Consider the following 23,180-nt stretch of genomic DNA (forward strand, 5'->3'; position numbering starts at 1 on the left):
TGCTTGATCCAAATGATGTTCAATAACAGCACCCAACAGAAATGGACTGCTCGTAACACCAAACACTACACGAGTATGTCTGAATTCTTGAACCGTTCCAGTATTAATATCATGCCACCAGAGAAATCTCAGGTAGTCTCTATCTTTAGGGTGTACAGCAATTTGTAAAAAAGCTCGTTTAATATCTGCTATAACTCCAATTTTTCCTTTCCGAAAATGTAGTAAAATATCAGCAATAAGAGCAATCAAGTTGGGTCCAGGTTCTAAACATTGGTTCAAAGACGGTTGTCCTTTTACTTTAGCAGAAGCATCAAACACTGGTCTAATTTTTGTCGTGTTACTGCTCTCTTTCACTACATGTCGATGGGGTAAGTAATGGCCAAAATTCTCTGTTTCCCCTCTGGAACTACCTCATTGACTCCCTTGGACAACCATTCTTGTAGCACTCCATCGTAACTCTGCAACAGATGTTCTTGTTTCAACTTCTGTGTAGTTGACCAAAGTCGTTTTTCTGCTAGATCTTTATTGGTGGGGAGAGGCGAACAATCTTCCTTCCATGGTAACTGTACTTCATATCTTCCTTCAGCATTGAATGTCAGTGTCTGCAAAAATTGTTCTTTGACAGCCCGTGTGTGTTCTTCCGCAGACTTCTTGGCAATGGGATCCTTGATTCCTATGGTATCCAGTTCCCACAGATCAGCTACGGCTTCACCGACATATAAATTCGATACCAACAAAGCTGTATCTGATTTTCTGTTTTCACCTGGAACTTTACCCATAAGTGTCCATCCCAGCTGATTTTCCACAGCCACTAAACCACACTTTAATTTCACAACATGGCCAGTCAGTAATTTACCACAAACATCCGCACCAATAAGAATTTCAACTGGACCTTTCATCTTACCAGTATCTGTTAACCTTATTTGACTTTTGTTCAGCTCATTTAACCAAACACCTGGTGTTACATAAGGAATCTCACCACATATTGTATCTTGATCAAGAACATCAAATGTGCACGAATATTCTCTCTCAATGCTACATACCATAACATTATAAACATTATGATTACAAGGACTAGACATGGTACCACCAAATAGCGAATGTATCAAACTTTGTTTGCCAATGGAGCTATAACCCATATCTGTTACAAGAGATTTGGATATATACGATTTTTGTGAACCTGTGTCAATAAGAATTCTCACATTCCTGCTCCTACTGTAGTTACCTTTCAAATCTACTACCAATGTCTGCATGAATACATGCGGATTTTCAAGTTGGTTTATCAGTGTATTGTTTACCTCAGCATTTGATTCTTTGCCTTCAGAATAATGGTCAGAATCATTATCTTTGTCTGAAATATTAGGACACATCAATACAACATGCTTTTTCTTGCAAACAATACATTTCAAATTGGCCTTGCACTTCTTCGAAAAATGACCAAATTTTAAACATGCAAAACAATGCTTTTTATCTTTTAGAACCTTCTGTCTTTCAGAGAGAGACATTTTCTGGGCTTTAAAGCAATCGTATGAACTGTGCTTACCACCACAGAACACACAACTTTCCTCCCTACCACCACTGACACTCAACAAATCTGTCGCACTGGGGATAATAGGCTGACGCCGTGGAGAACACCTTTTCTTCCGAACTTTCACTGCTGCACCATCCAATTCAAACCCAGCTGCTGCAAGGTTGATTCGTTCTTCTCCTTCCACTTCAGATCGCAGGAATGACATCAAGGACTGCAGTCTTCCGGTCGGTGTTGTCTCATTATTTTCCTCAGTAGCAGACAATGTTCTTCTCTGCCACACACGCATCAAATCCTCTGGGAGACTGGACTCCACCAATGGAAACAGCATTGCTGCATATTTGTCGCTGGTAACACCCATCGATTCTAATGCTCGAAGTTGGGACTCCAGTGTGTCATACAAAGTGCTCAAACAATTTTTTTCTTGACGGTTCAACACCTTTTGTAACACCAATTTTAGCAGTTCACGCACGTACACTTCCACGAGCATATCATCGCGACCAAAACGTGATTTCATGGACTGCACAACTTTCGGGTAATTTTCTTTTGTTGGTGGAAAACTGTTCACAAGCTGGCGTGCACGAGAACCTTCAATTGTCGCTTGTATCAAATACTGAAACTTGTCCTCTGCAGGAATTGTATCATATTCATCGATCTTCTTGAATTGTCCCCAAAAATGTAACCACTCTTTCAAGTCCCCTCCAAACTTCTTCAGTTCGATTTTAGGTAACTTGAATCTTCGATTCTTTACTTCCGAAAACGACTCGCCTTGACAGCAGTTTCCTTCCGACAACTTCAAAAAGTTCGACACTTCAATACGTCGCTTGTTGAACGAACACTGATAATCATCCGACACTGACTGTTCTTTCCCTAACTCATTTTCACTAGCACCAGATTCCAACATCAAATCAAAAACACTTGCCTTATTTTCAAGCAACTGGATATTTGCTTGAATAACATTCCTGTCCGGAGTTTGCATCGCTAACTCATTTGCAATCTTCTCCGAAACACGTGTAAAAGCTGACCTAGCCACTGCACGGCTTTTCTTGAGACGATCAATGTCCGTTGACATTTTTCCGATATTTGCACTTACTTCTTCTCCGGTCCAACACAGAAAGAAAGACAGGTCCTGTCACGGTCGCCAATAAATGTTGGATCGAGAAATAAAAGACTCGCTGCTAATATCCTTTGGCTATATTCTCAAGAACATGTACAGAACACAGTAAAAAACATGACAATCTTCATACTTTTTCTGCGCGGGATGACAGTAATATAACACAGCATAGAACAAGGAAAATACTGCACAGGCTATTGCCTGGAAAACAGAGTAAACAATATTGCCAGGTGCCAACTCACATAATATCTAACATCCTCCCACCTGAGTTGGCATATCAAACAATAATAGTTTCTTAGGTAATTTTATCTCTCTCCCACTACGTGTGGTACAAGGTTTGGTTTCAGTGGGAGGGAGAATGTTTTTCTGATGTTTCTTTTTGGTTTGTGGTTTAGGTAATGAACTCTTTATTGCTTCAGCTTTGTTGGTATCGAATTTATATGTTGGTGAAGCCGTAGCTGATCTGTGGGAACTGGATACCATAGGAATCAAGGATCCCATTGCCAAGAAGTCTGCGGAAGAACACACACGGGCTGTCAAAGAACAATTTTTGCAGACACTGACATTCAATGCTGAAGGAAGATATGAAGTACAGTTACCATGGAAGGAAGATTGTTCGCCTCTCCCCACCAATAAAGATCTAGCAGAAAAACGACTTTGGTCAACTACACAGAAGTTGAAACAAGAACATCTGTTGCAGAGTTACGATGGAGTGCTACAAGAATGGTTGTCCGAGGGAGTTATTGAGGTGGTTCCAGAGGATGAAACAGAGAATTTTGGCCATTACTTACCCCATCGACATGTAGTGAAAGAGAGCAGTAACACGACAAAAATTAGACCAGTGTTTGATGCTTCTGCTAAAGTAAAAGGACAACAGTCTTTGAACCAATGTTTAGAACCTGGACCCAACTTGATTGCTCTTATTGCTGATATTTTACTACATTTTCGGAAAGGAAAAATTGGAGTTATAGCAGATATTAAACGAGCTTTTTTACAAATTGCTGTACACCCTAAAGATAGAGACTACCTGAGATTTCTCTGGTGGCACGATATTAATACTGGAACGGTTCAAGAATTCAGACATACTCGTGTAGTGTTTGGTGTTACGAGCAGTCCATTTCTGTTGGGTGCTGTTATTGAACATCATTGGGATCAAGCATTGCAGAGTTGTCATTTTGGGAAGGAAGACTTAGCTTATACAGAAGATACTATTTTAAAATTACGAGGTTCCTTTTATGTGGACAATTGTGCCACCAGTGTAGACAATCACAAAAATCTCCATAAATTTATAAGAGAATCACGTGCAGTTATGGCTGAAGCAGGTTTTGACCTTAGAGGGTGGGAGTATTCAGTCCCTCAAAGGGTTGATGAGGACATTAGCCCTACTTCAGTGTTAGGACTCAGTTGGAATCCTCAAGCCGATACATTTACAGTTAATTTTGACATTGAAGATGTTGAGCTCAAGACAGTTTCGAAACGTGTGATATTATCTGCAGCACACCGTATATTTGATCCTATAGGTTTTACTTGTCCCGTGACTCTTCTACCAAAATTGTTACTTCAGCAGACTTGGGCAGAGGGGCTCGGATGGGATGAGCAAGTTAGTGAAGAAATAGAACACAGTTCTTAAACTGGGTACGAGAATTGCCGATGTTGAAAGAGGTAAGGATACCCAGAAGTTTCATGGGCTGGGATTATGAATCCAATGAACTTAACTCTATGAGCATTCACGTGTTCTGTGATGCTAGCAAAGTGGCATATGCATCAGCAGTTTTCATGAGGGTTGACACAAGGAGAGGTGTTAGCGTACAATTGATTGAGGCAAAGGCACGAGTGGCTCCAAAGAATAGTACAATTCCTCGGCTAGAATTGCTTGCCGCAATGGTGGGGGCAAGGCTAGCAACCAGGATTCGAGAACATTTGAATTTAAAAGATAACTCCATTATCTTTTGGACTGATTCTTCTACGGTGCTGACTTGGATTCGACGAGAAGGAGTTTGGGGAGTATTTGTTGGGAACAGAGTTAAAGAAATTAGAAAACTGTCTGATCCCAGTGCATGGAAATATGTACCCAGTGAAATGAATCCAGCTGATTTTCCTTCAAGAGGTTGTGATGCAAGGCAGTTGTTGAGATCCTTATGGTGGGAGGGACCTCATTGGTTGAAAGGAGATCCGTGTGAGTGGCCACCGATGGAGTTTCTTATCAACAAGGAGGAAATTGACAGAGAAAGAAGGAACGTGCTACCTTCATCAACGATGCTTAGTATGAAAGCTCAAGATGCTGAGTCTAGATGGTATTACAGATATTTCTCTAACTATAACCAAGTGATTAGACTCATTGGATGGATCAAAAGATTTTTGTATAATAGTAAAAATTCGAAGAATCATAGATCTGGAGATCTTGGTGTTCGCGAACTTCAGTAAGCAGAAAATGCAGTATTAAGACTAATACAACAAGAAGCATTCCGAGCAATGGATGACAAATCCCTTTCCTCTTTGTGCACATATGAGGGCAAGGACAAGATTATTCGTTTGAAAACCAAAATTATTGCCAGAGAAGATACTGAAAATTTCAGGCTTCCCATAGTTCTTCCAGCACAACATGCAGTCGTTAAATTGCTGATAATGTATTGGCACAAGAAAGCATGTCATGCAGGTGTAAACATATTACTAAGTATTTTAAGAGAGAACTTCTGGATCCTTCGTGGTAGAAGAGCTGTACGTTCAGTGCTCTCGAAATGTGTTACTTGCAGGAGACACACAGCCAAACCAATCCAAGCTCTTCCAGCACCATTGCCAGCTGATCGAGTTAGAGATGCTAATGTATTTGAAGTAACAGGTGTGGACTTTGCAGGACCTGTTTATCTTAAAGATGGCAAAAAGGCTTGGATATGCCTTTTTACATGTGCAGTATATAGAGCCATTCACTTAGAGTTAGTTACTTCTCTATCAACTGGGATTTTTATCCAGGCTTTTAGACGATTCGTGTCAAGGAGAGGCAGACCCTCTGTAATCTACAGTGATAATGGTACCAATTTCAGAGGAACTGAGAATGCATTTATGACACTCGATTGGAAGAAAGTTGAAGAATATTCCACAGCTCAGCGAATCCAGTGGAAGTTCATTCCACCCAGTGCAGCCTGGTGGGGTGGTTTTTGGGAGAGATTGGTTTGTGTCCTGAAGGGTGTGTTGAAACGAACACTCGGAAAATCAGTTTTGTACTACGAAGAAATGACAACAATCCTCTGTGACTGTGAAGCCATAATTAATTCACGTCCACTTACCTACATGTATGAAAGTGAGACAGAATTAGTTCCTCTAACACCTGCTATGTTTTTACAAGAAATCAGGGAGACGGGTGTACCTGATTGTGACCATGTGAATTCTTCAATGCTCAACAATCGTCTCCGTTACTGTCAGAAGTTGAGACAAGATATCAGGCATCGTTTCAGGAATGAGTATCTTGGACAGTTAACGCAAAAGGCCATAAACAAAGCATGTGGATCTGTCAGAGTAGGAGATATTGTGTTGATTGGTTTTGACAATATGAAAATATATAATTGGCCATTGGGTTGTGTAACTGAGATTCTTCCAGGTAAGGATCAAGTGACAACATTGGTACGTCTGAAAACTTGCCATGGTGAACTACTTCGTCCTGTCCAGAGATTGTATCCATTGGAGGTGACTGCAGTGGAGGGTGAAGCAATGAAGAGTTCATTACCTAAACCACAAACCAAAAAGAAACATCAGAAAGACATTCTCCCTCCCACTGAAACCAAACCTTGTACCACACGTAGTGGGAAAGAGATAAAATTACCTAAGAAACTATTATTGTTTGATATGCCAACTCACATAATATCTAACACTACCAGTATACAGATGATGACTTGAGAAGACCGATTCCATCAATTCAACGTAGAATTGCGAGATGCGAACCCAACCGCTGCCAGAGTAAGAGAGAGATCCCCCTTTCCCCGGACACATGAACTATGACGTATTGCTTCCCCCAAAAGAGAAACAAACGAATAGCGAATAGCACATAATCTTATTCATATTCCTTTGGCAAGAGAGGAATAAAGTTACAAAGTTACGACTCGGAGAGAGAAAGTGAACCTCATTCTACAGGCTGCTGCATTTCTTATGGCGCTGGATTGGTCGCTTCCCGCTCCTCACTTTCCTTGCCAGCATGTAGGGTGCTCGCCGTAAGACTGGACAAGAGCTATAGTCAGTTAAATGGTTTTGCAATTCTTCCAGCATAGCTTTGAGATGTAGAGAGAAAGAAAGGGTACTGTTCGTAATGTGTTACGTGAAAAGAAACATTTCCGTATTGCTGCATATTTCATTTTAATGGTTTGTGTTGAAGTTTATTTCGTTTACTCAATGGGTTGCGAGTGGTTTCTATTTAACATTGCGATACCGATTCAATACTGAATGCACAGGTGGAAATGAAAGGGAATTGATAGTATTGGTAAGAACTCGTAGTTACCTGACTCTAACGGGGAAAGTATTACGGATCTTATAAAATTCCGATAAAGTTCATTCAGAGTAAATATTGAATTTTTTTATGTTGACAGTATAAACAAGAGCAAATGGTATTAAATTGTCACTCTCGGTTAAATCGTTTGAAAGGGTTCGGATTGAAACTGCCTTTACATGTGTAACTTTATTTACACAGAATGAACGTTGAATGGAAGATAAAGAACGTTGTTTTGTTTCAAATCGAGATATTTACATTATATATTTCGAGTTATCGATTGTCTCGTTTGTTAGACGTATTTCTCAAGGTTTGTTTTAAGTCTGTTCTCTGCGCAGATAGGCTAACCAAGACTGAACCTTAAGTTTATAATTGGACCAATATGCAATGTGTCTTCACCAAAGATCGAAGCAGGGACACCTGAATAGAAAGTGCTCGTTTGACATATTTATAATCATATTCACATTTTTTAAGTGCAGAAACAAGTCACTATTGCTTCGAAATTTCTCTTTTTTTTAACTATAGTTGTTAGATCAGCGCATTTAATTAATTGTTAACGATTCATTAGATATATATGAATAGCTCAAGTTTGATTCGTACAACTGTGTAACAATCCCATGAAATTATACATATTTCCAAGTTTAATTTAGGAATACAATATTTTAATATTTGGATATCTTGAATATTTCTGCTAAGAACAACAATTTCAATAGGTAATATCGACTGGAAATAAATTCTGATCACATCTTTCTTATGTTTGTTTTGTTTTCTTAACAAAGGAGTAATACCTTTCTTATTGTGCACATGTAGTCTATCTTATTCCTATGTTATACTTAATATACGGCAAACGTAGCATAACTCTTAAAATAGTGAGAGTTTGATTGATTCCATTGAAGTTACGTACTTTCAACTCACCGTGGGGTCCTTTTGTTTAAGGGTTCATAGAATGTATTGGACATGTAAAAGTAGTCATCGATATTTTCAAACTCTTTAACGTATACAGTCTTAACTATAGGATATTACAACATTCCTAATTATGTAAATTATAAAATGCATGGAATTAGCAAGAATGGTTAAGTTGGTAATGTTTGTGTACATAATGGACACTCTTCTCCTCTCCTCTCATCTCCTCCCCTCTCCTCTCCTCTCATTTCCTATTCTCTACGATCCTATTTTTCCTTTTCCTTCCTCTCCTCTCCTCTCCTCTCCTCTCCTCTCCTCTCCTCTCCTATCCTCTCCTCTCCTCTCCTCTCCTCTCCTCCCTATCTCCACTCGTCTCCTCTCCTCTCCTCTCCTCTCTTCTCTTCTTCTCTCCTATCCTCTCGTCTCTTCTCCTAACCTCTTCTATCCTCTTCTCCCCTCTCCTCACCCCTCTCTCTCCAACCCTTTCTCCCTTTCTCTCTCTCCCTCTGTGTTACTTCCCATCTATCTTTCCCTATTAATATATATCCTCTCTCTTTCTACGTCTTTAAATCTCTATATCATTTTCATTTTCTCTCTCTTTATCTTTATTTCCTTCTACATCTCTCTCTCCAATATGTTCTCTTTCTATCTCTCCCTTTTACTCTTAGAGTATAGAAGATAGGAGAGAGCGTCAACCGAAGCCAAAATAGCTTGCGGCAACCATGATGGTTGGTGCGTCAACTTGTTAACATTGAACGAGAGGAAATTTCGTCGGGAACAATTAGGCTGGTTGTTATGCTTCTTAATGTTTAAATCGTCAGAAACAATAACCGAAAGTATTTAGTAACTAATTTTGACGAAACAAAAACAGATCTAGATCGTTATATATGCTGGGGTGTGTTCAAATACCGCATTAAGTAATGCTTTATTATATCTCGTTAGTACACCAGAATGAGTTTAATGAAATAACAATAGAATCAAAATAGCAGTAGCATTATAACTTCAGTAGTGTAATTGGCTATAATATAAACTCGAGAAATGATGAACCCCCCTCAGGCAGATTTGGCTACACTTAAAACTAGCTCAAGATGTGCATATGAGCTTATTGCTCAAGTGTGGTACTCTGTCTAGTAGGTGAAACCGGCGACTCTGGGCCGGTCTTTTGACCTACTTTCTCACCTTAATGGATTTCTCTCGTAAGGCACGAGCAGTGTTGCCAACTCCTCACTCGAAAAATCACCAAGGTTTTTGTTTTTGGGTATAACCTAACCTACAATGAGAGAAAAATGGATAGAAAAAGCTCTGGCGTTATTTTTTAAGCTACTTTTTATGCTAATCTCGTTTTTTGACCTACATTTGAAATGACTTACGATATTTTCCTATAAGGCCGCTTTTTTTTACTATAAACCCCCCCCCCTCAGTGTAATCTACTACGACCTGCTAATAGGCTTCTACTCTCGGCGTAATCCGTTTTACGGGGTAAACTAACCTACAATAAAAGAAAATTAGACAGAAGAAAAACTCTGGCATCAGTTTTTAAGCTATTTTTTTACCTTCTACAAATTTTGCTCTTATGCTACCTCGTTTTTTGACCTACATTTGAAATGACTTACGATATTTTCCTATAAGGCCGCCTCTTTTTTACTGTAAGGCCCCCCCCCCTCAGTGTAATCTACTACGACCTGCTAATAGGCTTCTACTCTCGGCGTAATCCGTTTTACGGGGTAAACTAACCTACAATAAAAGAAAATTAGAGGGGAGAAAAACTCCGGCATCAGTTTTTTAAGCTATTTTTTATGCTAAACTCGTTTTTTGACTTATATTTGAAATGACTTACGATATTTTCCTATAAGGCCGCTTTTTTTACTGTAAGGCCCCCCTCAGTGTAATCTACTACAACCTGCTAATAGGCTTCTGCTCTCAGCGTAATTTGTTTTACGGGGTAAACTAACCTACAATGAGAGAAAATTAGACAGAAGAAAAGCTCTGGCATCAGTTTTTTAAGCTATTTTTTTACCTTGTGCAAATTTTGCTAACATTGTTTTTTGACCTATATTTGAAATGACTTACGATATTTTCCTATAAGGCTGCCTCCTCTTACTGTAAGGTCCCTCAGTGTAATCTACCACGACCTTGTACTCTCAGCGTAATCTGCCACGATGTGTTTTTATTTTTTTAAAATTTTCAGGTGCGATCTTCTACGATGTGTGTGTGTGTGAGATAATCAAAATTTATTTTTGTTAAGGAAATCCCTGGCCCCTCAAAAAAAGAAAATATCCCGCCAGGGGTGCGTGGTGCCCAACACAGTTCTAATGGCCACGGCTAACAAAGCCATGCCTCTGTAGAGTTTCATGGTTTTTTTTTTTTAAACCCCCCCATGACTCCCTACAGAGGACCTCCGTGTGTAATGTGTGTGTTTTATGATTGAAGAGAAGAAAAACATTTGGTTAAGAATGGAATGTGTAAGAACTAAAAAAGTTTCCGTGGGGGTGCAGCATCTGAAAAAAATAAAAAAAATATACTCAAATAGTGTACATAATATGATAGAAAAATATAAAAAAAATGTGAATGCAAAAATAAGTGTGAATAATTGTTTTTTTTTTTAAAAAAAAAGTGGTGCAAGAAATAATACGTATTTTTTTGATGCGGAAGTCTAATGGTGCGAGCAGATTTCTTCCTCGTCATGGCATCCCCATTCTCGGGTGTGGATGTTGCAGTCCAGTAGCCTCAATTTGGTGTCGTGGGGATCAAGCGCCACTTTGTTGATTGCGGATGTACGCAACTGGTCGATGGTGCTTGTGATCCGATGTTCGGTCATGCGTTTGATTTTTTTGTCGAACAAGCACGACTTGTAATCTTCTACGGTTAGTTTGTTTGTGCTCGAACGCCCCACCCCCTTTGCCTTCTTTATTTCGGTCTTATCCTGAATTTTGATGGCATACATTTTCGCTCGAAGACTAGCAAACTCTGTGATGATGCGGCCGTTGACTTCATCCTTCATCTTCCCGATCGTCATTTTCTGGCTGTCGTCGAAGAGAGGGTGATCTTTCGGATAATTAGAGAAGTCGAAATGCTGCCTCATGTTTTTCAGATCTTCGTATAGATCATCGGTGTGGATGTTGTACACGAAGCTGTCCGTGTCGGTGTACGCCACCTCGATCGCCTCTCCATAGCGTGGTTTCATGATGTCGTAGTGAAACTTGTACATGGCCAGCTTCGACAACTCGAGGATCGCGACTCCCACGGCGATTGGTTTGTCGAATGTTATGTGGCGGAGAGCACGTTCGATCAATACCAACGTGTCGCTCAGTATCGTGAAGTTCTTGTACGTGGGCTGAGCGACGAGCTTGTTTATTTTCTTCGGGTCGGAGACCAAGTTGATATTTCTTCTTTTCCTGGCATCTTCCATGCTCTTGCCGTAGATGCTGTTGTTCATCAATTTGTATAGGTCTTTGTCTGCGGAAGAAGAAGCTGATGCTCGACGTTGAGTGTTGCCGTCGATATAGGGTGCTAGCCACCTGGTCTGTCTAAACTTCAATCCCGAGTGCACGCGCTTCAAAACCAATCCATGCCGGAGGTAGAATTGTAGGAGACGATAATGCACCACGTAATTCTTTTTGCTCTTGAAGGTGAGCATCAGCTTCTTCTCCGGACCCGATTCCATCACAGGTGCCATCGCAAATCCATGGTGTTTTCGATGAAGCGATGCAGGATATTCCAAATCTACTTTCAGGAAACATCCATTTTCATGATCTTCGCTCCATTCCAAACAATCTTGAAGTTCCTGCTCGCTCATCCATTCGTATTCTCCGATGGGCAGAGGCTCGGACATGGCATAACCATACAGGTTGTTCATGTCCCAGTATGCCAAGAAGTTTGTCGGTTTTTTTGCATCGAAATCGGCGACATATGGATTGTTGGCCTTGACGTATCGAAGAGGACACTGGACGATTCCACCACGTTTTGCCTCTTCGACAAACAAAAGTTGATTGACGTCCTTGATGAGTTCTATCTTCACCTTCGTGGATTTTAACATCGCCTGCCAAGAATAACCCGGTGTGGTGTAGCTGAAAGCGGGGTCCAAACCATATGCTGCCACTCCTCTCGAGCGATGGAGATGAAAACGATCGCTCAATAGCGTGACATCCAGCTTCAGATACAGATCGTGATAGTCGACCATGGTTTGACAAGAGAATGTAGACCAGACGAGCTGAGCATGATGGTAGTCCTCTTCGGTGCAACGGGTGTCGCTAAGACGATTGTAGAATACTTCTCTCGGTGGTAACGCTGTTTCTGAGAATTTGGAAGCATCCGTCATGTATTCGTATGGGTAAACACCCTTGCGTCTCAACAGTGCTAAATGTTGGTCGCCGAAACATTTCCTGGTGGCGATCAAATCATCGTCTGTGAGTTGAGACGCGAGTGTCGCCAAACTCGAAGACAGAAAGTTGTAGGAGTCCAAGAAGCGAATTTCTACGTAATTGCCATTTCCAACGTCCACCTTCTTGCTGAATGAAATGAATTTCTCGTTGGTGCGAGATATGACGCTAATGGGTTGAGCGTCGCATCCCATCTCCTTTATGAAGATTTTGGCGTCGTTGCCCTCCAAATTGTGAATGAATACAGGAATAAAATTTGGTTTTTTGATTTGAAGATTACAGTTGTTACACACGGGGGCCACATATTTTCCCGTGTGATGATTGTGGTGGCGAACTTTGACATTTTCGAGGGTGAAGTTACTTTCGCACACACCACACTGAGAGGCATGGTCGTATGCTTCCTTCTCTTCCTGGGTAAGAGACTCCATTGCTTTGTCTTCTCTTAGTAGAGGAGCGAATTGTATGGCCATCTCTTTCAAGGTTTGAACAAATTTTTGTGGAGCATCATTGCCGCGATGTAAAATAATATTGCCTGTGTTGTTGACCATCAATCCAAAAGCGCAGGCTTCGTGATGTAGAATTTCGGTGGTGCTCGATTCGCTGGGATTCGGTTCGCAGATGGCGAGTGGAAGTTGGAAACTTTCAAAGTCGGCGCATATCACCACGGGATGCCAGAGTAATGCCTTGTAGTTGGAAAATGTCATGTCTTGAGAAGGCATTTTGATAGCCGCGGCCGGATGTTTACTACACATTTCATGATGATCTCGGAGTTCTTCATCAGCCTTCTTTTTTCCTTGACCGTAGAATATACTCAGGCATCTGTCGCATACTTGAATTTTATGTTGATGTGTGGTAATTTGACTTCTTGTTAATTTTGGAAGATTCTGAATTAGACAGTAATGATAATTATCATTATTTTCGATCAGAAGTAATCTGATGACGCGATTACTTTTAATGTTGCTATGTCTGAGAACGTAGATGGTGTTGTTTTTGTCTAATCCGAATATGTGTACTGCTATACTTTCGTTTTTATCTGACTTGTACTGTGTCTCAAATTTACTAATGTCTCGTAGATTTACAGGGTAATTAATGCCAGCCATAGGTTTTTCAAATTCTGAGAGATATTCTGGCTTGTTGTAGTGGTATAAACGATGCTTATGATTATTGGCTGGGTGATGATCGGCAATGATGCACCACAAAAAGCATCTGTTATCTTCATTTTGAATGTTGATGACGGCTTTCTTAGCGGCTATTTCCCGAGGCAAATTTATGTAGCTGGATGCTCCCATCGGGTTGTATCGTGCCACCTTCAAAGTTAAAGCGTGAGGCGAACCGCAAAGTGTCCAACCCGATCCACGTTGTTCGAAAGTCTCGTGCTTGTTCAACAAAGCGTCAAACATCTGGTTGCAAATGGCATCCACCTCATCGACGTCGGCGGCGTGGAGGCTCTTTACACCAGTGTAATGATGGAAAGTTTCTCGCTCTTTTTTTACGTTTTCGTAAATGACGGAAACGATGAGGTGGATTTTCAACGAGCATTGCAACAAAGCTTCGGTGATAGACGAAATTAACTTGGTTTTGACCGAATGAAAAAAGTTGTTTAGATCAGATGTTTCTTCAGATTGGAAAGTCTTCTTGGTTAAAATATTTCTAATATTTTCGCCGGTACTTTTCTGCTTTTTTCGTGGCGCTTGATCGTCAACATCGAGCTCTCTCTTACTTGATCCTTCCCCATGCACATCCTTCCGATGTCTACTCAAGTGAGAGATGGATATATATTTCCCACATTGGTCGCATGCACGTTTCGCTTCCTTCTTCTCCATTTTTTTGCTAAGAAAAAAAAAGATGAAGTTGCTAAATTGCACTCATTTTTTGTGGTGTTATTTATATTAGACCCAGAAACCATAAATGATCTACCATAGATGAAGTTACTATTTGTGGTGTTATTTATATTAGGCCTCCAAGCATAAATAATCTACCATGGATGAAGTTACTATTTGTGGTGTTATTTATATTAAACCCCAAAACCATAAATAATCTACCATAGATAAAGTTACTAAAAATTGCACATTTTTTTGTGGTGTTATTTATATTAGATACGTTCTCAATTTTTTCTTAAATAACCAACATGAATCTTTTTGGTTTCCGAAAGCAAACAATGGAGACTGTACACCGCACGACGACAGATCATGAATTTCTACCTTCCGCGTTAACTAAACTCAACGGTCTGTTGATTATTCACCTCAACAGCATTTGGACGAAATTGGATGAGGACGTGGGCAAGATGTTTTATGTTTTTAACAACAATTTACATTTCTATGAAATTCCGATCGACGGGAAACTTCGGATCACTGTGAATCCGGAAAACGTGGGCGAAATCAAAATATCTACCGGCAAGAACATTTTTCGAATCAAGCACGACAAAATGCTTTCTAACATGGCATACGATGTTTCCGCAGGAGATTACCTGTACGTGGAACTCCTCGGAGATTACGACAAACTTATTCCTCTCTTTGTAGAATTACGAATCGTTTATCCTATTATAAATAACCGTTAACCAAAAATGCCTAACGACATTTTCGGCAACACCAAGCGTGTAGACCATGCAGAAGAGATTCTCATGTTGGACATTCGAGTTAAGAAGTTGAGGACTGATTTGATTGCTTTGCAGGAAACCTTAAACAAAAGTTTAGAGTCGGAAATCGCCACGCTCCAAACGCAATGTCTCGACCCTATTCTGAAAATCGATTCCGAACTGAAAACGCTCATAAAAAATTATGTCGACGTACCTTCTTACGACAACGTTCAAAATATACAGTTGAGCGTGGATTCGCTTCAAAATGATTTGGCCAAATTACAGCAATTTCAATCGAAAAATGAAGATTTGGAAAAATTGAAACTCGAAATCGAAGAACGAACTTCCGCAATCGAAAAAAATTTCTCCGAACTTCAAACCGTGGTGAACGATATTGATGTAGAACGCTTGCACGTCGTTGTTTCCAAATTACAAGAAGAATTCACCGGCACGTTGGAAGAAATTAAATCCAAGTTGCAGACTTTGGAAGATACAATGACGAACTTGCTTCGCTGGTGTCGATGCTCCCCACTTCGCAGAGCGTCGCCGATCTTCACATGCAGTTTACCGAGATGCGAAGCATCGTGAACGATCTTACCGAGAAGAGCTCGAAATTGAATCAAGTCGAGAACCTTCAGAACATTGTCGTCAACATCAGAGATCAAGTTGGAGTGCTGGAATCCACGCAGGAATCGACGCTGGCCTCTTTCGGTGCCAAGTTGCAAGAACTCAACGAAAACTACAAGCAGTTGAACGTGGAAGTGAAAATCAAACCGTCGTTTTCTACCGTAACAGATACCATAGTCGAGCATTTGGTGCCCGTACAAAACACACTGGGTCAGCTTCACAGCAACCTCGTTAGCATCGATACTAAATTCGCTAAACTGCATTCTCTGCAAGCCATCGAAATCAACAGCGTACCCAATCAACAGAGAATCTCCACGTTCGTCGAAGGTAACAAACTGTACATGTTGCATCCTTATCATCCGTACTACAAGTTTCTCCTCGATGGCACGATTCAGATAAACGAATTTTCGTACTGGTCTCACGGTAGAAAAGCTAGCGTTCCCACCATGACTTTGATATCGAATCGTGGTGTCCAGAAAGCAGGAAATATTCCTCTGGCACGTTGGAACGAAACGCGCAACATATATGAAATACACGAAGACGAAGATCTCACCGTTTTCGACGTGAGTGCCGGCGATAAGCTGATCATTCAAAACACGAGCGAAGTGCCGCCCTCCTTGAATCCCATCACGCTTGTGCTTCTCTTGAAACGTAATCTCTAAACAAAAAATGTCTAGGCAAGCCATCGTCGAAGAATTGCATAAACCTGCACGCCGTAACTACGAACGTTTGGCTGTGGTAACCAAGGGCATCGACGACCTCTGGCAAAGCGACCTCGTGGAGATGAGTAGCGGCAATTTGAAAAACATACATAAATGGAACAAGGGCAACAAGTACCTTCTCACCGTCATAGACACGTTTTCGAAATTCGCATGGGCTCTACCTTTGAAAGCCAAAACGGGAACGTGCGTCACGGAAGCATTCAAGACAATTTTTCGCGAAAGCGGCGGCAGACGACCACGGTTTCTGCAAACAGACAAGGGTAAAGAATTTTACAACGCCGTATTCCAAAAGTTTATTCAAAAACACAAGATTCGACATTATTCGACTTTCAGTCACATCAAAGCCAGCATCGTGGAAAGATTCAATCGAACCTTGAAAACACACATGTGGAAACGATTCACGCTTCGGGGAAATTACAAATGGGTCGACATCCTACCGGAACTCGTCGACACCTATAATGATACGGTACACAGAACGATAGGCATGAAGCCAGCCGACGTTACGAAATCCGACGAGCAGCGTTTAATTTCTACCGTTTACTGTCCAAAGTACACACCCACGACAAAAAAAGCTAAATACAAAATTGGAGACCAGGTGAGGGTCAGCAAATTCAAACGCACCTTCGAGAAGGGGTTCACAAAAAATTGGAGCACGGAACTCTTTACGGTGGTTCGAGTTTTACCTGGAAACCGACACACGTATATAATAAAAGATAGTGGCGGCGAGATTTTGAAAGGAAGATTTTACGAAGAGGAACTCTCTAAAACGAAACACCCCGACACGTACCTCATCGAGAAAGTATTGCGTAGGAAAGGTGACAAACTGTTTGTAAAATGGCTGGGACTTCCGGAAAAGAGTTGGATCGACGCGGACGAAGTGATCTTGTGAGTACGTGGAACGTGGTGAAGCGTCTACCGGATCCGGAAAGTCAAACGAAGAAAAAGAACGGCAAGTTGCTTCCCGACAGCATCCGCTGTCTGATCGTAGGTCCTTCAGGGTGTGGGAAAACGACACTGCTCGTGGACAATTTTCTCCTCGCACCGAATTGGTTAGATTGGAAGAACAGGCACCTGTACGTGTTCTCGAAAAGTTTGGAGCAATCCAAATACCAGCAACTGATGAAACTGTACGATGGTCTGAACATTGCAACGTTCGCCTCGGAAATAAAACCACTCGACGATTGTCGTGAAAATTCAGTCGTTGTGTTCGACGACGCCATCCTGGAAAATCAAAATGAAATTCGCAACTTTTTCACGCAAGGTCGTCACAAAGGAATGGATTGTTTTTACCTAGCTCAAACGTTTTCCAAAATTCCAAAACAGTTAGTGCGCGACAACGCCAATTTCATATGTTTGTTTCGTCAAGATCACACCAACCTCAAGCATGCGTACGATGACTACGTAGGCGGAGACATGAACTACAATCAATTTTCGGAAGGCTGCTCTACTTGCTGGAACGGTGACAATTTCGGATTCGCTACGATCGACATGACGAGGAAACCCAACGACGGAAAATACAGAAACAAAATCAACGACTTTCTAAACGTTGCAACGTTGTGAGAAACGACGTATATAAATAACGTCATGACGAAACGGAAAATCGAAGACGAAAATCTCAAGCTTCGCGATTACCTCGCGAAACGCTTCAAAGGTTGGAAATCCGAGAATCGCGGATTCTACGAAGAGAAGAAACGTCAGGATCAACCCGTGATCGATGCCATCAGCAGTCTAGGTAAAGAAATTAAAAGTGTCACGGAACAAAATAAAAATTTGATTAATGAACTCGTGCCGCTCGCAGCTAAAAGTTACGCCGTACCCACGCCCATTTCGAGCATTCCTTCGACGCCGTTCGAACTGAAGGATGCACCGGCACGACGTCGAGCCATAGGCAGCACGTCTTCGGATAAAATCGAGTTGGGACCTTTGGCACGAGACTACCTGAGCACGGGGAAATTCGACAAGGATGAAGTGTTCGGATTGTATCCCAGCATGGAAACCAGCGAAGGCGGCGGTGTGGTGTGGAAGATTGGGAAATCGAAGGTGACCTTCGAAGGCAACGACATTAAAGTCAATTTAGGCGACAAGGATAGTTGGAACAGGTATCCGGGTACAGTGGGACTGTGGGAACTCGTCGCCAAAAAGCAGCCGAAAGATTACACCGACGAAGATTACCAGAGTTACAAGGAAATTCTGATCATGACGGATGCCTTGTACCAGAACAACGACGCCTCGCAGAATAGGGTGAAATCGAGCAGCGGCGAGAAGTACAGGAATCTCATCAAACCGATTTGGAACCAGGTCAAAACAGGCAGCGGCGTCAAACGCTACAACGCGTTACCCAAAGAATTCGTTTGGGTGGACGATGTTAGGAAACTCGTGGACCGATTGTTGGTGATAGCCGGCGAAGAGAATGCAGGCAATCGTAATTTCTACAACGAGAAGGTTGGCATCGTGGACATGATCAGCACGAAACTTTCCAACTTCATCGTGAACGACGACAAGGGCATAGGTTACCTGATCAAAATCATCAACACGCTGCCTCCGAAATTTTGGAACGTGGCCGAAGGAAAGGGACTCGTGAACGACATCATCAACAAGTTACCTTTCGAGATGCATTTACCTGGCTACCAGTACTGCGGACCGGGTACCAAACTCGAGAAAAGATTGGAGAGAGGAGACAAGGGTGTGAATCCGTTGGACGCCGCATGCAAAGATCACGACATCGCCTACAACACCACGCAGACGGATCTGGATGCACGTCACGAAGCAGACAGAAAATTAGAGCACGCAGCTTTCGAAAGATTCGTAAGCAGAGACGCATCGTTGGGTGAACGGGTCGCCGCACTGGGTACCACCATCGCCATGAACACAAAACAAAAATTGGGGTGGGGTATATAAATAACATACAGTAAAAAAAAACAACATGTCTCGTATAACCGATTTGCCCCCTGAGCTACTATCTAAAATATTCAAACACGCAGTAAACGGCGATTGTGAGGATGTAGGAAAACTTGTAATCATAGCAAGAACGACGCCGGAATTTCGCATCCCTTGTGAAATGGTTCTCAAGGACCATCTTCGGGAGATCAGCGGCCTGAGGTGCGGTGATCTCAACATTCTGCTTTCGGCTGCAGGAGAAAAATTAAACGATAGGTTAGATGAATTGCACGAGGCAAGGCAATGAAGAAGGCGGTACACAGTAGATTGGTGCAAGTCTAAGCAGGAGACGGAAGATATCATTACGCACATCATCGCGTTTTCCGAAGCACGGACTTTCTTCCTCTGTTAAAAAATAATAATATATATACGTGTCAAAAAAAACTTGATATATAAATAACACACATCGTGAAAAAAATAACAATTAAATTTCTCTCTAACACTTTGAAATTTTTTTTGATATGACGACTGAAAAAATAAGTGATCTCCAAGCATTAAAACAAATGCTAAATTTGTCAGTCGAGTATGTAAAAATTCAGGAATTGGAAGTCGACAAACCTTACACGATAACTTCCGGTTCAATCGTTTCTACCCAGTATGGTCCCAAGGTACGCCTGTTGCTCAACGCACAATACAGTCTATTTTTACCAGATCGATACGCTAACATGTTATCTGACGAGAAGCTATCTATTTTAATCGAGAACAAAACTCGAATTGTGTACAAGGGGACAAAGGAACTTCTTGGCAAGAAAACGAAGCATGTAATAGAATTTGTGTAACGACTGCGAGGCCTTGAAAATATATAAATAACATACCGTAAAAAAACTACACAAGAAAAAATCTCAGAATATATATATAAATAACATACCGTGAAAATAACACATAGAGCATCAACATGAAGCCCAAGGGTGTCGTGTACCAGATACCATACTCCAATCTTAAAAATCTAGGTGCCCTCGATGGGTTACTTACCAAGAAACAACGTGAGAAGAAACGTTCTTGCTTGTCGAAAGGACACGGAATGAAATTGCTGCTCAGCACACCTCAATTGAGACGCTTGCAGCGTTCGCGGAAACAGCAAAAAGTCGGAGGTTTCATATTCAGCATCCCGGCCATCCTGGCAGCATTGGGGGCCGTTGGAAGTTTGGCCGGCGGAAGTGCCGCCATCGCGAAAACCGTCATCGACTCGAAGAAGAACAAGGCCGAGTTGGAAGAACAGAAACGTCACAACCTGGCCATGGAGAAGAAGGGGAAGGGCGTGATGAAAAAGTTTAAAAAAAAGAAACAGAAGCACTCACCAACCGAGACATTGAATCTCTGATCGAACCGTTACAAATCAAACACTTCAGAGGAGTTTTCATGTCCGACTCGTTACCTTCAAGCGTTAAAAAAAGAGAATGCGGAGTAGTCAATTTGGACGGTCAAGAAAATCCAGGCACGCATTGGATATGTTACCACAAAAACGACAATGATAAAGCATTTGTTTTCGATTCTTTCGGAGGTGTTCCACCTACAAATTTAATTCATTATCTGAAAACGAACAAAACCTCTATATACTACAACGACGAACGCATTCAAAATTTCGGAGACGTGAACTGCGGTCATCTCTGCCTCTCCGTGCTCGCGTTTCTCTCTAAAATAAATAACCCTACGGTCGAAGATTTCCAGAAAGCATTGTGGAACCTCAAACAGCATCACTAGGATGGGCGTCTTCCATCTCACGAGCGAATCTTCAATCTTGAAACTCACGCTGCACGACGACATCGTCTATCCTAAATCCGTGGCTCTGCGTGCATTCTACAGCATGTACCTCATACCCAATGTTACGCATCACAACAACAAAATTAGCGTCGGAAGCGAACACATCGTCGTCACGCCAGGACAATACAATCTTTCCACTTTGCAAGCTCAATTACCCAAAGGCACATACCTTTCTCAAAATTCGGTCACGCACAGAGTGGAAATCCTATCTGCGACGGAGACCGTGGACCTGGGCACCATGGGAGAACTTTTAGGTTTCGAGAACAACACCAAACTCGAAGCTGGCATCAAGCACATAGCAACCAACATTCCTAAATTCTTGGCCATAGAGACTCTGAACGTACACTGTAACGTAGCCGAAGGTATGATCACGAAATCTTCGGACGGATTGTTAGGAAGTCACAAGCAGACGGGGATCATAGCCACTTTCAAACCAAGTTCCGAGTTCATGGAACCGATCATCTACACGCCCTCTTCGCCGATCTATTTTCCAGTATGCCGCAACCGCATAGACGACATAGAGTTGGTGGTGACGAACGAGAAAGGAGACGTGGTGGATTTCGCAGGTGCCACTACGACGGCCATCGTGGAGATCAACGTATAATAAATAACCATACATGTAAAATGGAGCAAATCGAAAGTTACGAATTGCAATCTTTCCCTCCCAACCGTCGCACGTTCGCCAATCTGAACGAGGCGAACAGGGAGATCGAATACGACGTGGACGTAGGGGACGGGTTCGTTCATCCTCACAGAGCGGACCTCTACCTTCAATTCGACGTGGTGAAGAAGGAAAGCGGAGATGCGTTTCCCGCAGCAGCAAACTTGATACTCGTGGACAACTTCGTGCCTCACCTGTTCTTGCAGGTGGAGGTGAGGAAACACAACACCGTCATCGACAGAATAGATTATCCAGGCATCACGTCGACGGCAGTGGGAACATTGAAATTATCCAAAACGGACGCAGCGTACTACCAGGCCGGGGGATTCGAAGCCGGGACCAAAATATCGACGAGAAGTCACACGGTGCTTTTTCCCATGCGTCTGCTGCCTGGTTTCTTCTCGGACTACAAGGAGATCATGTGGAAGGGAGGACTGAGGATCACGTTTCGAAGAGCGGCCAACGACAACGACGCACTGATGCGATACGCTACTTTGGGTCCGGACGGCACCACGCCGATAGCCAACACTTTACCCGAAGCAGCGAAATGCGTCGTCCGGAGCATGGAATTGAGAATGCCGGTGGTGGAATACGAAACAAACTACGCCCTCAAGTACAAAGCGGAGATCTTGAAAAGTCCGCAGGTGGCGATTCACTTTCACGGTTACCAGTGCGTGCAGAAGATGGCGTCGGGAAGTCACATGGAATTCGACGTGACGACGCAGTTCAACAACATACAGTTCGACATGCCAGATTTCGTCGTAGTGCTCTTTCAGACCGGGCGCGATAACAATCAGGAAAAAGATTCCAGCAAATTCGACGACTGCAAGATCAAGAACGTTTATCTCAAGAATGGACGCAACGAAGTGTTCCCGCGCGAGAATTACAACCTCGACGTGACCAAAAACGATTACCTCAAACTTTACGAAGCGTTCTCAGCTTACAAACGCGTGACCGAGGGAAGCGTGGACATGTACTACACGCCCAGCGAGTTCAAAGCACGGAGACCCATGACCGTCATCAACACATCTAAGAGAAAGAAGGTTGTGGTCAACGATCGAACCAACATCAAGTTCGTCTGCGAGTTCCACGATGCCATGCCCGAGGACACCGTGTGTAGCGTCATTCTGATTGCAGAGAAGTCTTTCGCGTACGACGTGAAGAACGAGAGGGTCACAGATCAGTTTTAAATATCCTCTTTCGTCGAGCAAGAATGGCTTTTCTACAATCCCAATTACAAAATTTTTAATCTAAAAACGTCCAAAGCACTCCAATAGGATGCAGGAACAAAACTAGAATTTTGTAAAAAAAAAAAAACCCATGAAACTCTACAGAGGCATGGCTTTGTTAGCCGTGGCCATTAGAACTGTGTTGGGCACCACGCACCCCTGGCGGGATATTTTCTTTTTTTGAGGGGCCAGGGATTTCCTTAACAAAAATAAATTTTGATTATCTCACACACACACACATCGTAGAAGATCGCACCTGAAAATTTAAAA

General features: G+C 42.1%; 3 protein-coding genes across 3 annotated transcripts; 2 read left to right on the plus strand and 1 right to left on the minus strand.

Moving 5' to 3' along the window:
• Positions 1-353: 353 nt before the first annotated feature.
• LOC145992311 (uncharacterized) lies at positions 354-2,600 on the minus strand. Its single transcript, XM_083128694.1, has one exon. The coding sequence runs from the start codon at positions 2,598-2,600 to the stop codon at positions 354-356; it is 2,247 nt and encodes a 748-aa protein (XP_082984820.1).
• Positions 2,601-2,676: 76 nt separating this feature from the next.
• LOC145992312 (uncharacterized) lies at positions 2,677-4,272 on the plus strand. The gene is made up of 2 exons (XM_083128695.1): positions 2,677-2,719; positions 3,038-4,272. The coding sequence occupies exons 1-2, from the start codon at positions 2,677-2,679 to the stop codon at positions 4,270-4,272; spliced, it is 1,278 nt and encodes a 425-aa protein (XP_082984821.1).
• A 20-nt stretch (positions 4,273-4,292) lies between these two features.
• LOC145992313 (uncharacterized) lies at positions 4,293-5,066 on the plus strand. Its single transcript, XM_083128697.1, has one exon. It carries the CDS (start codon positions 4,293-4,295, stop codon positions 5,064-5,066), a length of 774 nt encoding a protein of 257 aa, XP_082984823.1.
• Positions 5,067-23,180: the final 18,114 nt, after the last annotated feature.

This window comes from Lepisma saccharinum, chromosome 9, assembly GCF_977018435.1.
Source record: "Lepisma saccharinum chromosome 9, izLepSacc3.1, whole genome shotgun sequence".
Taxonomy (NCBI): domain Eukaryota; kingdom Metazoa; phylum Arthropoda; class Insecta; order Zygentoma; family Lepismatidae; genus Lepisma; species Lepisma saccharinum.